The sequence below is a fragment of the Prionailurus viverrinus genome, chromosome E3, assembly GCF_022837055.1.
Source record: "Prionailurus viverrinus isolate Anna chromosome E3, UM_Priviv_1.0, whole genome shotgun sequence".
NCBI lineage: Eukaryota > Metazoa > Chordata > Mammalia > Carnivora > Felidae > Prionailurus > Prionailurus viverrinus.
Genome location: NC_062576.1, coordinates 8094948 through 8110081, shown reverse-complemented (window position 1 = coordinate 8110081; position 15134 = coordinate 8094948). Strand labels below are relative to the sequence as shown.

At 59.1% G+C, this 15134-nt stretch overlaps 3 protein-coding genes across 4 annotated transcripts in view; 1 reads left to right on the top strand and 2 right to left on the bottom strand.

Annotated features, from left to right (window-relative positions):
- Nucleotides 1-490: 490 nt before the first annotated feature.
- Nucleotides 491-4319, bottom strand: TRIP6 (thyroid hormone receptor interactor 6). Its single transcript, XM_047839061.1, has 9 exons — nt 3831-4319; nt 3428-3555; nt 3211-3336; nt 2543-2917; nt 2135-2228; nt 1865-2034; nt 1238-1416; nt 863-983; nt 491-751 (listed from the first exon to the last, which is right to left on the bottom strand). The coding sequence occupies exons 1-9, from the start codon at nt 3937-3939 to the stop codon at nt 620-622; spliced, it is 1434 nt and encodes a 477-aa protein (XP_047695017.1). The 5' UTR covers nt 3940-4319; the 3' UTR covers nt 491-619.
- Nucleotides 4320-4406: 87 nt separating this feature from the next.
- Nucleotides 4407-13571, bottom strand: SLC12A9 (solute carrier family 12 member 9). 2 transcript variants are annotated; one of them, XM_047839040.1, is made up of 14 exons: nt 13416-13571; nt 12392-12623; nt 12026-12160; nt 11445-11576; nt 10736-11044; nt 10017-10124; nt 9772-9883; nt 9047-9204; nt 8853-8935; nt 8560-8684; nt 8235-8427; nt 7890-8064; nt 7527-7673; nt 4407-5670 (listed from the first exon to the last, which is right to left on the bottom strand). In XM_047839040.1, exons 2-14 carry the CDS (start codon nt 12570-12572, stop codon nt 4781-4783), a joined length of 2748 nt encoding a protein of 915 aa, XP_047694996.1. In that variant the 5' UTR covers nt 12573-12623; nt 13416-13571; the 3' UTR covers nt 4407-4780. The 2 variants fall into 2 exon arrangements, with proteins under 2 accessions (XP_047694996.1, XP_047694997.1); XM_047839041.1 differs by lacking the exons at nt 11445-11576; nt 12026-12160.
- Nucleotides 13572-13633: 62 nt separating this feature from the next.
- The window catches only part of EPHB4 (EPH receptor B4), a 30572-nt gene continuing 29071 nt past the window's right edge, over nt 13634-15134 (top strand). The window contains exon 1 of the mRNA XM_047839039.1: nt 13634-14382. Within this exon, the coding sequence (XP_047694995.1) occupies nt 14376-14382 (7 nt within the window). The 5' untranslated portion in view covers nt 13634-14375. The remainder of the gene's footprint in view (nt 14383-15134) is intronic.

Sequence of the window (15134 nt, the reverse complement as noted above, 5' to 3'; positions counted from 1 at the left end):
GCTTTTTGCTGCCTCAGTATGCACCATATGCAAAGCCCTGTGACTGCTGTATCTCAACAGAGGCGCCCCGTCTTGTAAGCGAAACCGGCAAATCTGTCTTATCCCCAACCAATGCTTGGTTGGGATAGGCTATAGGTTGAAGTCTTGATCAACAGGGGGAGTCTGGCTTGCCCCAGATTAAATGCATCACCACCCGGGAGATAACACCCAAGTCCTTGTTCAGGGCGTGGAGTGTGAGGCTTAAGAGTAGGAGATGCTGCCTCCCTGGAGCATGCCGCAGCTCACTCCCAGCACGCTCCCAGCACGGGGAGAGGGTGTACAGTGTAGTTGCCAAAACCAGGACTAGGACCAAGAAGACCCAGGCTCTGATCTTGGTACTGCCATTTGGGAATCATGTCATCTGAGATCACTTCTATAAAAACGCAGGGAGGTGCAACAGTTGTGCGTGTGTTAGGCTGCTGTGAGAATCAGATGAGACGACACGCTTCAGTGGGTTTTGTAAACTCTTGAGGGATTATTATTTCATGATTGGAGGAAGAGGAGACAGCATTTGGTGACAAAGTTGTAAGGGTAGATGTCAGGGAGGGTGGGAGAATGCAGCAGGTGCTTCTGGGGAGACTCAGCAGTCAGTGGTGACGGTGGCTGAGAGCTCCTGGATGCGCCAGGCACTGCAAGCCTTGCACAAGATGTGCCCATCCAGCGGGTAACAGCCCTGACACTCACCCTCGGAAGAGAGCAGCAGCCCACACTCCTGTTGAGACAGAAGCAACAGCTTTCTATCAGGCCTGGATCCCTGGGTCCTACCATATCCAGCACCCCTGACTCCAAGAACCCCCGCTTCCCCTTGCCCAGGCCCTCTGACCTCGCACTTATAACAGCCAACGTGAAAACTGCGATCCAGAGCAACAATTCGTACGGTCTCCTCCTGACCTGGCTCAGGCATGATGGCCCCGCCACATACTGAGCATCGTGGGGCAAACTTCCTGGGTCAGGAGGGAACCAAGGAGGCTGTCAAGCCCCAGGGTTGGAGGGGACTAACCATGGAGCCCAGAGAAGGTAGGATACACGAGGGAACGGGAGAGACCAGGGGTATGGTCTTAGATCTTAGAAAAGAGGGTGATGTTAACAAGAAAGAGACCAGGCCAGGGGTGGGAGACCAGTGCTGGGGCATGAAGGACAAATGGGGAAGATGGGGAAGGTCAGACATCTGAGACAAAGGTGGGAGACCCAGCCTGACCTGTGGAAGTCCTCAATGCAGTGGATCTGGCTGGTGGCATCCACCGTGAAAGGGATGCCATCGAGGCCACGGTGGCACACCACACAGGTAAAGCAGCTAGGGTGGTAGGCCTTCCCCATCGCCCGTAGGATCCGGTCCAGGATGGGTTGGGAGCATGTGGAGCACTTCTCCAGGGTGGCCTAACAGGAAGGAGGGTAGGAAGTTTGGGGCTGGGGAGGCCCACTGGCCCACCCATCTGTTTATGTAGCCCCCTGCAAGGGATTCATTGAAAAGTGGCCTTGAACAGATCTGCGTAGAAGTCCTAGCACAGCAACCTCCCAGATAAGTGACTTAGTCTCAGCTTCAGTTTCTTTCAGTAGTCATAGGTGCTCCACAGGGGTGGCGGTGTGGGAATTTAACACATTCCCTTAACTCTAAAATAAATGTCTGGCATTTGTAAGGGACCATTGTCCTTTCCCTCCAGCAGCCAGTATTTAGTGACTTTTATAATTCCTCCCTTCTTATGTGTCAGTTTAGTGCCCCCCCCCTTTGAGCTCTGTACTTTTTATGGGGCTCGGGCATATGGTCCCCACCTTAGATGGAAGCCTCCTGCCTCCTGCTGTTGACACCCCCAGCCCACCTACTCACCACGTAGCAGCTCTCACAGTACGCCCTCCTCTCCACGGCATAGAAATGCTGGCCCCGAAGCTGGGCCCGGCACGTAGAACACACAAAGCAGCCGACGTGAAAGACACGGTCCAGGGCCACAACCCCAGCCCCATCCCCAACCACATCTTCTCCACAGCCGCCACACCGCCCTGGGGACAAGGAAGGACAAGGTGAGTCAGTACAGAAGAGAAAGGTAGATTCTCTGGCCCTCTGACTCTCCAGCCCCCTTCCCACCTCGGGTCAGCTCACCAAAGTACTCCCCTGTGGGAGGGTGGTTCATGTCGTGCACCAGCTTCTTGGTCAGCCTCTCAAGCTCCTCTTCAGGAGGCTGGCTCAGGGGGACCTGAGAGGAGGGAATCAGGGGTTCAGCCCTACCTCTAGCTCTCTGTGCTGTCAAACTTCCTGAAGGTGACCAGGCAATTCCACCCAGAAGTCTCATCTGAGAAGGTCTCAGCGCCGGGCCCAGGGGCACACCTCCAGGAGCCAGTGAACAGCCCTAGCCCTGCCCTCTTATATTTTCTGACCAGCACAGCGTGCTCATCCAGAGCACCAACGCGACAGGCCTCTGACAACAAGGGCATTAGACACCACCTCCGCCCACCCAATCAGTATCCAGTTGTCTGTGAGGACCCCAAATCCCAGTTACCCGGGACTTACCTGGGGTCCATACCTGCCACCTCGTCCTCCTGCGGCCTCCTCTTTACCCCCTGGACCTGGCTCACGGTGGCTCCTATAGCCAGCCCCCCACACTTCACCTCGGCCTGGGAGAGGAAAGTGGGGGCCCGGGAGGGCCCCGGAGGCCTGAGAGGCCCCCCGCCTTGGGGGGCCACAGCCTCTCACCGGTTGTGCCACCTTCACTTGCACGGGGAAGGCAGGACCGGCGGGGGTGCTGGCTGTAGCATAGGAGGCCGGAGTGGGACCCCCATAGGAGGGCGCAGAGAGCTGTTGGGGAGGAATCGGAACACCCCCTCCATTCGGCTTCAGGGAACCTGAGCCCGTGCGGTAGGCATGGGGCTGAGGGGGCTCATAAGCCTGGGGAGAAACACAGACCGGGAGTGAGCAGACCCATTCCAGGACGCACACCTGTGGAAGCCCCCGTTTGTGCGGCCCCAAGATAACCACTGGTCTTTGACAAGGGCTCATCCTCAAGAGGTAGACAACCTGGTGGGCTCTGGTGGGCCAGCTTCTTCCACGCTCCTGTGTGTATCACTCACACAGAGAGGGCTGGGCTAGACTGAGAATCTAGAGAAGGGATCAGACTAGGGAGTGGGGAGGAGGGCAGGAGACAAGGAGCAGGGGAGGGACAAGGCAGGCCAGTGGGTCACCTGCCGGTCTGACCGCCGTGGGGCATGACCACGACCTCCATCCAGTTCAGCCAGCATGCTGGTCAGCGAGTCTATTTCAGCATCCAGACTTCCTGGGCGCAAGGCCCCCCTGTCTTGGGGGAGCCCCTGGGGATGAAGCAAAAGCCGGGAGAATTCAAATCACCTGTCCCGGGTGCCCACACCTCCCGCCCCCCACCCCCCAATTCCGGTTTCTCACCTGTGAGCGCTGGGGTGCTCCATGGCACCCCACCCAGGCTAGCCCCCGATCATCCGGTCCCCCCGGGGCCTGGTAACACTGCTCAGATGGGAGGGGGCAAAAATTGACCCTGGGGTGGGGCTGAAGTGCTGGGGTGAGGGAAGAGAGAGCCAAGGTGGGGATGGGGAAAGAGAGGAGGGTGACACTTCTGGAGGCCGCGCTCTAGGGTCCCTCATCTCTCCTCCCCCCCCCCCCCCCCCCCCCCCCCCGACACCTGGGGTCCAAGAAGGGAGCGGGAGGAGCAGGAACGGCAGGAAGCCGGAAGAGCTTCAGGGAAGGGGTGGCAGGGACAGGCAGGAGGCAGAAGGCAGAGGTGAGCAAGGAACGGCCAGTGGCCTCCTCAGCGGCGCTGGAGCTGCTTTACCTGCTCCGTGGGCTGGCGGCGGCCCCGGGGCACCTCGGGAGAGTGCTCTTCCCAGAGGGGCTCTGGCAGGCTCCAGCTGCTTTGGGGGGAGCCAGGTGGGCCCCGACATGGCCTGGAACAGGGGACTCCAGACAGCGATCGGCCCCCGTGTAGTCCCAAGCCTCTGGTCTTGACCCCTTCTTCCGTCCCACACCTCTTTTGGGACTCCAGGAAAGAAACTTTTTCTGGCTTTTTTTTTTCCCCTTCCTCCCCAATTTTGGGGACAGCCACGCCCCCAGTGACGTCACCGCATTCCTGGGGGAGGGTCACGTGGCCCCCTAGGCCCTAAACCGCCGTCCCTCCCCCAGTCAGCCCCCTCCTGCCGTGCAGGGAGGACTTTCCACGGCAGCCTCCGGTTCTACCAGTGCCCCCAGGCTGGCGCCCCAAGTCTTGCACGTGGCCACCTCGCTGCTGGGACGCTCCAGCGCTGCTCTTTCCCACACTCCCCCATACAGATCTCTCCCTCTTCCGTCCCACCTACGAACCCCCCCGCCCCCTCCCCCACCCCGCCCCCCGCAGCAGCATTCGGCCAGCCCATAGTGTTTTGGTCTTTTATTCACGTTCATCGGTTAGAAAAATAAAACAACAAAAACATCACAACCTCAGCGGTCTGTGAATCTGTTGGGCAAGGGGAAACTGAGGTAGCCTAGAGTCCAAGCAGAGACCCAGCCTCCATCAAGGCACCGGTGAAGGAAGGAGGCCAGTGGGGAGGACTGCTGGCTTCCTCCCCCAGCGTGGCGGGGACACTGAAGCCCCGCTCCCAGGGACGGGACGCCCCAGCCCAGGATCCCCTAATACTTCCCCTGGGAAGCTCCCATGTGTGGAGCAGGCCGGAAGGCTGCCCTTCCCCTTCACATCCACTAACCAAGGCGGGTCGCTGGACCTGCGCACTCTGCTTCAGGACCCGGGCATCAGAGATCAGTGCAAGTGACCGGGGTGACGCCATGAATGAGCAGTGTGGGGCCCAGGTCACGGGTCAGAATCTCCAGCAGCGCCAGGTATCGAGTGTAGCGGGCAGGATCAGCTGGCGGCCGAGGCAGGTACAGGAAAGTGAGGGCCGTGGCAGGCCCGCCCTCGCCATCCCCACCCTCAGGCCCACTGGGCCCTTCTCCTCTGCTGCGCCCCTGCTGGGCCCGAACCAGGGCGTTGGCGCTGCCTGCCAGGGCCTCTGCCTCGGCATCTCCCCGCCTGCCATTCACAAAGTCCCCTTCCTCCTCCTCCCCAGGCTCCCCAGACCCAGCCCCCTCGCCCCACACCACCTCCTGTACTTCAGCCCTGATTCTCAGCTGGCTCAGCAGTGCCCGCAGCCGCCCCTCGGCCGCCCCGGGGGCCTCTCGAGGCCCCAGGCACAAGAAGATCCGGAGCCGGGCACTGTGCCAAGCAGGCACCATGCCCAAGATGGTTGCCATCTGCAGTAGGAAAAGGCCGCACACGTCCACATAGCCGGGCCCGCCCCGGGGCCGCAGCAGGTTGAGGGGCCACACATCCACATGATGCGGCTGGGAGGTGCCCCCAGACCCCCGGCTCAGCCGCTCAGGGGGCAGGGCCCCACAGGCCCGGGCCAGAACCACATTCTTGTTCATCTTGAGGGCGTCTGCCACCGTGGCCACATAGTCCTGGGGACTGAGAGCCCGGGGGCTCCCGGGAGCCCGGGGTGGAGGGAACAGGGTGCTCAGGGCTGGGGACCCACCCTCCTGGGTGCCATCAGCAGCCTCCGAGAAAGCAGGGTCTGTCAGGAAGTGGTCCTGGGGTGCAGCATCATCGTAGAAACCCAGGACCAACGTGTTGGGCTTCATACCACCTGGGGGCAGAGAGGAGGAGGTGGGAAGGAACCAACAGGAATCAGACTCACGGGCTGAGTTTACACCACACTAATGCGCGCCCACTCGTACACGCCGGCAGCACCACACGTCAGCCATCAGGCATGGCATTCGCCTCGTGCTTGGGCTCTCTGGGCAACACTATGCACGTTTGCATAACGACTTTTCATCTTCCCAAACGCTCTTGCATGCGTTTATTTGTTGTACCTCCGTGACTAATCTCCCCACTTAAGTGGGCAAAGTTCGCCTTAGGATTCTTCTAACTAACGAGCACTTCCGGTACTCGGCAGTAGGAGGCCTCCACTGCAAGCTTCTAGCAAGCAGCACACCTTTTTCATGATGGGAGATGAGAGTCTGAGTCTACTGGGCAGACCACACCGCCCTGAGTAGTCAGTAGTCAAGTTCGTGGGCTCCATCCCCAGGGAAACAGCACCTCAGACTCTGCTGGGGGGTGATGAGAACTGGCCCGATCTGTTTCTACTACTACTGCAAAGCCCTAATGGTGGTGAGTCCAAAGCAAGATCCCTGGACAAAAAACAGCTACCATCTGCGCACTAACGAAGGGCCGGGGCCCGTTGAAAGCACTTTGTGTTTTAACTCGTGAAGCAACACCAGGAGGTAGGGGCCATTTACTCACCCCTCTCACAGGTAAGCAACCTGAGGCACAGAGCGGTGAAGTCACTTGCCCCAAGGCTCACAGCAGGTGGATACTGGGTCCACGGGCGAACACAAGGCACCCAGCAGCAGAGGCCACCCTCTAAGTCTCTGAACCCGTGTGTGAAGTGAATACAGTGCCCCGGGTTCCTGCTGACAGCTCCTGATTTTTCCATTTTTGAACCAATGTGAAACTGGATAATCTCCCCCCATCCCCCCCCACCCCCACCCTTCAACAGGGCTGAGTTTACAGAAAACTTCTGAGATCTTGTCTAAGGCTTTTTCTCATGAAACAAATGGGTTGCTCAAAATCCACCAGTAAATCAAGTTCTGCATGTCAGGAGGACTTAACTATTTCGAGGAAATCCTTCCCCTTCGTTGCAATCGCTCTCCTCAGGATAAATTTCGTAGAAGTAGTGGTCTCCTGGCACAGGTTCCCCCACAAAATGTGGGGCTGAGGAGAGACCAGACTCTCAGATGTTCCAGGGACTGTCTCATAATGCTTGCCAACAGCCCCCAAACGCTTGAACTTTAGCCAGATCTAAACGGAGAACGGAGCATGTGCCCAGAGAGGGGACTGACACCCCCTAGGATTGAGAAAGAAGGAGGCAGTTCAGCCCAGATTTGGAGGAAGCCGGGGCGTAAGGCTGAAGGCCTTCGCACTAAGGCAGAGTAACAAGGCAGAGACTCTTCCGCTGGCTCGGGAAGCTTCAGCCCCACTCACCCTCTGCATCCTCTGTGGTCTCCGGAGGCCATGTCACACCAGCCCTTCCTTCTCCACCCCTTCTAAGGCCCAGCTGAGTATACCATCTTGTCACTAGCCGCATCAGCGCATAGCGGTCTTGAAGTGGGATGATTAGAAACCACCTGCCCTAGATTTGATGGAGCAGCCCCCTTGCCTCAAGTAATTCTCCCATTGTCCCCAGGAACACAGCATGCTCTTCAGAGCTTGTACCCCAACTTTTGGGTCAGAAAAAAAGAAATGTCAGTGGCACCCATCGCCAGCCCTTAAGCCTCTCCTCCAGGACCTTCTCACACACCATCTGGTATCTTTGAGTTGAGCCCCGCGTCTTATCTGCACTAGACTGTGAGTCTGCAGTCTGTGGTTTACTCTGGGGGACGGTAGCAGAGATTAAAAGGGGCCACAGAGGGGGCCGAGGGGACCCGGGGAGAAGTAGCTCACCAAGGCCCGAGATCCGCAACAGATGCTGAGCTCCCTGGCGCACAGAGGGCGAGAGGGTGAGGTCCACGAAGGCCTTCACTTGGGCTCTGTCCACCAGGCTGAGCCATGCCCCGTACTGGGGCTGCACAGGGTCCGAGGGCAGGCAGTCTGCAGAGAAGGGAGGTAGTAGATGTGGGCCAAACCCATGTACTTTCTCCTCAAATCCAAATCCCAAATGGGCCAAAGAAAACAGTCTGGGCAGGGCTCGGGCTGGTTGGAAGGGTCGTCAGGGAAGAAGCATGAGGCCTCTGAACCCAAAGACCACGAAGAATGTCTGAAACGTGAGGGAGGAAGAGGCTGGGAAGGGAATAGAGGGCCACTCACCAAGGTCTCCCAGGGTGACGTGGCCCAGGACATAGAGGCCCCCCTTCTTGAGCTGGTTGGCCAACCGCAGCAGAGGCAGGGCGCCCCGGGGGTTCCCCACCAGTAGCAGCAGCTGGGGCCGCCAGAACTTCACGTGGTCCTTCCGGACATCCAGCCGGAGCAGGTATTTACGTACCTGGGACCAGGGGTGAGGTGTGGAGAGGAAGGGCTCAAGAGGGCAGCCCCCACTCACCACCTCTCGGACAAGAACCCTGATTCCGGCCACGGCAGAAGGAGGCTTACTTGGAGCGGGATGGGGATCCCAGACTGCCTCCCCCCTCCCTACCCTCCTCCGAGCCCCCCAACCTGGTGGAAAAGCAAGGCCTGGCTGACGTAGCCCCAGCTACTGGGGCCTCCTCGAGCAGTGAGCAGGGCGGAAAGAAGGCCCATGAGAAGCAGTGAGCCGCCGGCGGCCCCGGGGCTGATGAGGAACATCATGAGCAGACAGGAGGCCACCCCCAGCAAGCAGGTGTGCCAGGAGAACAGGCTGAAGGTGGGGCTGGGGTGGGGGAGAGAAGGAAGGGCACTCAGGGCCTGCCATGGCCTCCATCTCCAACCTCGGTCCCCTGGACCGAGCCCTTCCCACGCCTCCCCCCTGGTCTCTGAGGACACAGGCCACTTCTCCACTCACCGGAAGTTAGGGGCTGAGGCCCACTCCAGGCTCAGACAGGACAGGTCCACCGCAGCATAGGCCACCAAGTAGAATACGGTGACCACAGCGGCCAGCGTGTTCAGCTTCCCAGCCAAGAGCACCAGCTACACAAGGACCGAGAGGCTGGGCATGCACGCACCCCCCCACCAAATGCCAATGCATCCTGCCTTTTCATTTACTCTCCCAGCCCAAGCCCAAGCCCCTCCTGGTCCTGGGAACGGAACCAGAAGGAGCCCAGGGGAAGGGGAAGGACAGCCGGAAAGAAGGCTTACCTGCACTAGGCCCCAAGAATAGAGCACAGCCCCCCAGGGGTTCCCTGTTCGGGACACGACCTTGGCCGGCGCCAAGATCACTCCTGTGCAAACAGAAACACCGTGGCAGACACATCAGCCCAGGGCCAAGCGGAGAGAGAGACAGACACGGGAGGGTGTGCTCAGAGCCGGGCGAGGAGCAGGGGGCGGCGCACCAAAGAGGTCATCTTGAGCCAGAGCGTGGAGGATGCGGGAGGCCCCGATGAGGGAGCTCATGGAGGCCGAGAGCGACGTGGCGTAGATACCAATCAGCACCAGTGGGGGCCACAGGCTGATGGCGCGGAAGAACCCATAGTCCTCCTGCAGCAAGGTCCTGGCGGGAAGGAAAGGAGGATGCAGATAACACAGGTGCATCTAGGGCCTCCGTGAGCAAAGTGCTCTGACTCTTCATGAGGTCAAGAACTAGGTATTCCTGGGGATTCTCAACTGACCCAGGCTCAAAGGCCATTGTAATACATCATGTGTGCCCGGAGGGGAAAGACATGGTATTCACTGGTTGATCTTTGGGCTGCTTTGGATTTAATCACATGGTGGACATTCCCAACGGTGTATGCACAAGAAACCAAATATTTATGGAAATACACATTGAGAAGCAGCTATCCCCCATCCCCCAAAACCAAGTGCTTACAACAGTCCCAGGGACACAGCAAACTCTGGCTACAGGCTGGCTACCACCAATTACCCGGCTGTCCCCATCAGCGGCGGCCGCTCCTTCTCTCACCCAGAGGGAGAAACAGTCTCCGTTTTCCCTGCACCTCAACAATGGGGGTACCTGCCCCCCCTCGGCCTGTGCTTCCCTTGGTGATCCAGGGGTGGCAACCTTGTTCTGTGGCCCCATTCCACCCCCCTCAAGGGCCAGGCCAGCCTCCTCCCCAGGCACCTGTCACAGGTGAAGCTGGAGAGGAAGAAAAGCAGGGTGTAGATGAAGAAGGTGTAGGCGACAGCGACAATGGTGCCCAGGGGAATGGCCCGGCTGGGGTCCTTCAGCTCCCCTGGAGGGAGAGGGGCAAAAGGGGAGATATCAGCCATCTACCATCCCTTACATTCCTGAGCCCTCAGCGCTCCCACCAGGGCACAGGGTGGCAGCCCTACACCCCCAGGGGGGCAGCAGGCAGGGACCCTCACCTGACATGTTGGCCCCCGCCATGATGCCCGTGCAGCCATTAAAAAGGACAGCAAAGACACTGGCGAAGTTCATCATGGCCCCCGTGGTATAGTCCTTGGAGTAGCCACCTGAGAGATGGTTCCCAGGGAGGAGAAGGCGTCAGTACCCCTCATAGGGACCCAGGCATGTTGGCCCCGCCACCTTCTCCTCACATGTCACAAACAGCCCACCCCAAGACCCCAGCCCTGACCCATCACAGCCCCTGGCTCAGCTGGCCTCATCACTCCCCCCACTCTCCTCACTCCTCCCTCTACACCTTTGTCGTTGCCCCTTCCTGAGACACCGTCCCTCTCGCTCCTACCTGAATTCCCCAATACACCTCGGGCCACCTCCCAGCTCTCCCTGCCCGCCCCCAGCCCTCCTCCCAACTCCTCTCCTGATTCCCATCTATTTGAACCACTTTGGTTTTATTGTGCTGTTTAATTGTTTCCTGAATGCACATTTTATCTTTCCAACTAAAAAAAGTTCCTCTAAGGCAGGAACTGTCTCGTGGTCGCTCTCACGCCCCACTGGGCCAAGCATACGAGACAGATCCTGAATAATCTGCGCTGTTCTGAGATCTGCCCTCCTGCCCCTGATTCTCTCTGGCATCTGTTCTCATCCAGGGCTTCCAAGGGCCTGCCTCCCCCCACATGCTTGCTCCTTGTCCTGAGAACCGTCACCCCTGTACCCAGCTCACCACCCAAGTTGGCCTTCAGGGTGCTGCTGTTGAAGCCAGTGAAGTGGCCAACCTGGGGCGGCAGGGAGGAGCCATTGGGGCCAGGCCGAGGGTTCAAGGGGATGCTCCTAGGTCCCACAGCCACAAAGCTGACCAGCACAGAGGCCAGGGATCCAGACACCAGCAGGAATGTGAGGAAGGAGGCTCGGGCATAGAGGCCAGCCCCCAGTGTGCAGACCCCACCCACAAGGCCCAGCAGCAGGGAGCCATAGAGCAGGTTCCAGCCGTAGCCCTGGGGCAGGACCTGAAGCCCACTGGACCTTGCGGAGTCTACAAAGAGGAAGGAACAGGGTTAGAAGACAAGACTCCCCAGGAGAGATCCCACCCATGAATCAAAGCAGGAACAGACCCCCTCTTTGGCCCACCTGTCCTCAGACACTATCTTTCCCACCTCCCTACTCAACTGTACCCCAGCATCTTACCCCTCCCTGGTAGATACCACCAATCTTGCTCTGTTGAATTTAGGGGTATTAGCCTGGCCTCTCTAACTAGATGGTAAGCTGCCTGTGGGCCAGGACAATCTCTCAGATGTCTAAGGCTGGGAACGTAGTAGGAGCTCAAGAAAGCCAAACTAATAGACCACTTTGCCCCTCTTCTAGAGAGGCCTCTCACCCTCGTGATCCCCGAATCCCAGACCCCGCAAACCCACAGAGCTCCCTGGCACACAGACCAGCCCCGAAGACATCCAGCACGGCCTCCACCAGCCCCAGCAGGGAGACAGCACAGCCACAGACATTAGCTAGGTAGAACATGAGGCCAATGCTGCCCCCAACCTCAGGCCCCAGGGTCCGGCTGATCATGACTAAAAGTGGAAGCAGGGGGTGAGTGTTAAGGGAAAAGAAAGTGAAATGGAGCAGGAGGAAGGGCCCGGGCACAAAGCACACTGCAGCCCTGTCTCCCGGCACACACTGGGATTGTCCCCAGCGTTAATCTGTCCAGAGCGGTCACACCCAAGCCACGTGGCTTTGCAGTGCGCCACTAATACTCTTGAACTCCGGTTTCCTCATCTGGAAAATGAACTATCTAATTGACAAGACTGTTGGGGGAACCAAAAGGACGGCTGGGAAGACACCTGATAGACTGGAGAGTAGCAGTAAGATACGTGGAAAGGCCATGTCGGTCACCTTCCCCATATCAGCCCACCTGCTGAACATTCATTAGAACCTGCCTCCCTCTCGCCCTGCCCTTGCCCCTCCTCCTCCCTACAAGACAGAAGAGCCCAGACCCCAGTCCATCAACATTGGAGGATACAGTAGGCTCCACCCCCCCGCACAGCTCCGTTGGTGGCGATGGCACAGACAGAGAGGACGGTGAGCGCCAGGATGAAGTAGGCAACCAGGAGCATGGCCAAAGCCTGCAGCAGCCCAGCATGGCCCACCACGAACCCTGGGACAGGAGTGGCAAAGCAGGTCAGAAGGTGGCTCATGCGTCCCCACACCACACTGGTCATCAGTTACCTCCAGGGCAGAGCTCAACACAGGGCCATGGGGAGCCCTCTCCCCAAGCCTCCCATCCATCTACTTCTCCCGGGACCCTTCCCCAAACTCTTCCCAGTCCCACCCCTCCCCCACCCCCCCACCCCCCGCACCCCAGAGCAAGCCCCACCACCCCACTTACCAATTCTCAAAAAGACAACTATACTGAACATGGACAGGACCGTGGGCACCACCACACCCAGGAAGGTGGAGAGCTTCCGGGCAGATGCCCCTCCAGGACCCCCGGCCCCATTGGCAGAGAAGGCAACCCCCTCATCTCCCAGGAGCCGGTAGGCCAGCAGAGGAGAATTCTCGCTGGCCATGGTGGAGAGCAGGCAGAAGATGCCACCAAACCCACCAATGGGTTATGAGGCCTGCAAAAGACAGTGTTACTTAATGGAAAGCAGCTCCACGGAGCCCCTCAAAAACACCTCTAACCGAACACCTGGAAACCTCCCCAAAAGGAAGAGCTTCAAGAAACACACACACACACACACACACACACACACACACACACACTCACCAGCAACTCAGAGTTCCTGGGGAGCAGACTGGTCCTTGCCACTTCCCTGGGCAATGGCAGACTCCACACCCTCAGCATTTGGGTACCAAGTCCCCTCCCAGCTCCTGGGGGCCACCCTTCCCCCAAATCCGGAAGACTAGGGATGGCAATGGTTCTGGGAAGAGGCAAAGATACTCTCCCTTTTCAACTAACTAGCAGTATAAGAGGAAACAAATCCCCCAAAAGGGAAGTGAGTTACCGGCAGGAAGCCCTCCTCACCCCCTCCTCTGAAGTCCTGAGCTGTCCCCATCCTAACTCCCCCAAGCAATCACCTCACCTAAGGCAAAGAGAAATCTCCAAATCTCCCATTGCCCCGCCCTCCATCAATCCTCTCCCTCAACCCATTTCAAACGAGCTCCTCTCCCCCCAGCCTCACCAGATTCCTCCCACCCACACAAGGCGCCCTCCAAACTCGACCAACCCAAACACACCCCTCGACTACCAAAACAAAGACACGGGCCAGCAACACAAGGTGGGTCTTCCTCCCCTCCCCGACACCGGTTCCTGCCCACTTTCTCCCGGGGCCGGTTGGAGGGGGCCGAGATCCGCGGCTCCCGGGCCAGGCGCATCCCCACAGCCCGAGTGTGGCGGGGCGCTCACTCACCCGCCCGGAGGACGCAGCCGCCCGGGGGAGGGGGGATCCCCGAGAGCCGGAGGGGTCGGCTACGGGCCGAGGGGGCGCGGGTGCCGGAAAAGCCAGCTGCAGCTACCGGGATGCCAGGCCCGGAGCCCGCCCCCCCCCCAGCCCGCGCGCCCCATTGGTCCCGGCGCCCAGCCCCGCCCCGTGGGCGCGCCCCCGGGGAAGCCCCTCCCCCCTCGGGCTCCGGGGGCCGGCGCGGCTCCTGCTCCACACGCGCCTGGGATACTGCCCTGGGTCGCCCCTCAGGGATGCGTCTCCGGCAAGGTGTAGGCCACGGCCCCTAAAGCGGCCCATCACCCCCGTGCAAACAGGCACCCTTTATGCGGGCGGGAGCCCACTCCGAGCTCGCGGAGACGCCCGGAGGCGACACCACGGAAAGGGGCGTGCGGCGACGGCGGAAGACAGCTGCAGGTGGGCGGGGATGTGACACCTGGCCCAGGTGCGTCGCCGGGAATGCGGGGCCGCGTCGCTCGGCGCCTTCCGGAGTCCTATTCCTCCGGCCTCTCGAATCCCTGGAATGTCTCTGGATACGGGCCTCAGCCCTCACCCCCGCGGAGACCCGCCCCTCACGCCTGGTCCATCCCAACCGGCTGCGCTCTCCGCGTCCGCCATCGGAGGGAGCCATCGGCCGCTGGTCCGGGAGAGCCCTGGCTGCGCCGGCCACCGTCGGTCCGCAAGGTCCTCCTGCCGCCTTCCAGTCTCCCTGCAAGGTGTCGTCCCCTCTAACAGACATGACAGGACTTGTGAACCTCCGGGAGATGGGACCTCCTCCCCTCCTCACTCTTTACAGTTACCATCAACAGTACCATCAACACCTGGTAACGTTTCCTCATCTATAAAACGGGGATTAAATAGAGCCCTGCCTGCATGAGGTTGCTGCGAGAGGATTGGATGAACTGACCGACACTCGAAAACAATGCCGAAATGTTCAGTAAGTTATTTGCACGTCGTGCTACGTTATATATGCATAAGCACTGTGAGGTAAGTACTTCTTAGGGAAGCTGAAGCTGGGAGAGCTTTGGTAATCACTTGCTAAACTTTGACATAGTCCTTTGTGGCTACACGGTCATTTGAGCCTCAGGAAATGAACAGTGCTTTTAGGGTCACTGGCCTTTGGCTATAGATTCTCTGCAACATGTCCCTAGGAGAGGAACGGGCTTAAAGCAGCCCAAAGGTTGGCTTTGCCAGGGAGAGGTCTCATGAGCAACTGAACTGTGGCATCTTCAGTGGTCATCGCTGCTAACCATAACAGAGTTTGGCTCGTGGGTCTCTCCAGCACCATCCTGTCGCAATTTTTGATGATTTCAATAACCGTACTGATGAGACTTCCAACATCCAGGCGTGGCAGTTGCTTGAACACAGATCTGCATAGATCTCATGCTCCACGATACCCAGTGGCTGTGCCCAGACGTTGTCCTTGCCAGTAAATAACTGCAGGCCCTCCTTCTTTCCATTCACCTTTTCTGGTATGCCTCCTAAGGGGGGAAAAAATTAATCTGACACTTGTTAAAATGGTAAGGAAGACTTTATTCAGGACCATTCCAGTAGGTGTCAGAACTGTCACAATAGGGGAAAGAGTTGGGGCTCTACAGCAAAGGCAGCTGGGCATTTCTAGCCAACAAGCAGAACGAGGGAGTCAGCGATGGGAAATTACAAAGAGCGGGGGGGGGGGGGGGTCTAGCT

What these genes read in the sequence shown, in the direction of transcription:
- TRIP6 (XM_047839061.1), bottom strand. Translation starts at nt 3,939, where the DNA reads ATGTCGGGGCCCACCTGGCTCCCCCCAAAGCAGCTGGAGCCTGCCAGA. An exon ending in TCCCACAGGGGAGTACTTTG is followed by an intron (nt 2,035 to 2,134) that starts GTGAGCTGACCC and finishes CCTTGTCCCCAG; the next exon opens with GGCGGTGTGGCGGCTGTGGA. An exon ending in ACTGTGAGAGCTGCTACGTG is followed by an intron (nt 1,417 to 1,864) that starts GTGAGTAGGTGG and finishes CCTTCCTGTTAG; the next exon opens with GCCACCCTGGAGAAGTGCTC.
- SLC12A9 (XM_047839040.1), bottom strand. Translation starts at nt 12,572, where the DNA reads ATGGCCAGCGAGAATTCTCCTCTGCTGGCCTACCGGCTCCTGGGAGAT. An exon ending in GCGGGGGGGTGGAGCCTACT is followed by an intron (nt 11,577 to 12,025) that starts GTATCCTCCAAT and finishes TTCCACTTTTAG; the next exon opens with TCATGATCAGCCGGACCCTG. An exon ending in GGCGGGGGCCAACATGTCAG is followed by an intron (nt 9,884 to 10,016) that starts GTGAGGGTCCCT and finishes CTCTCCCTCCAG; the next exon opens with GGGAGCTGAAGGACCCCAGC.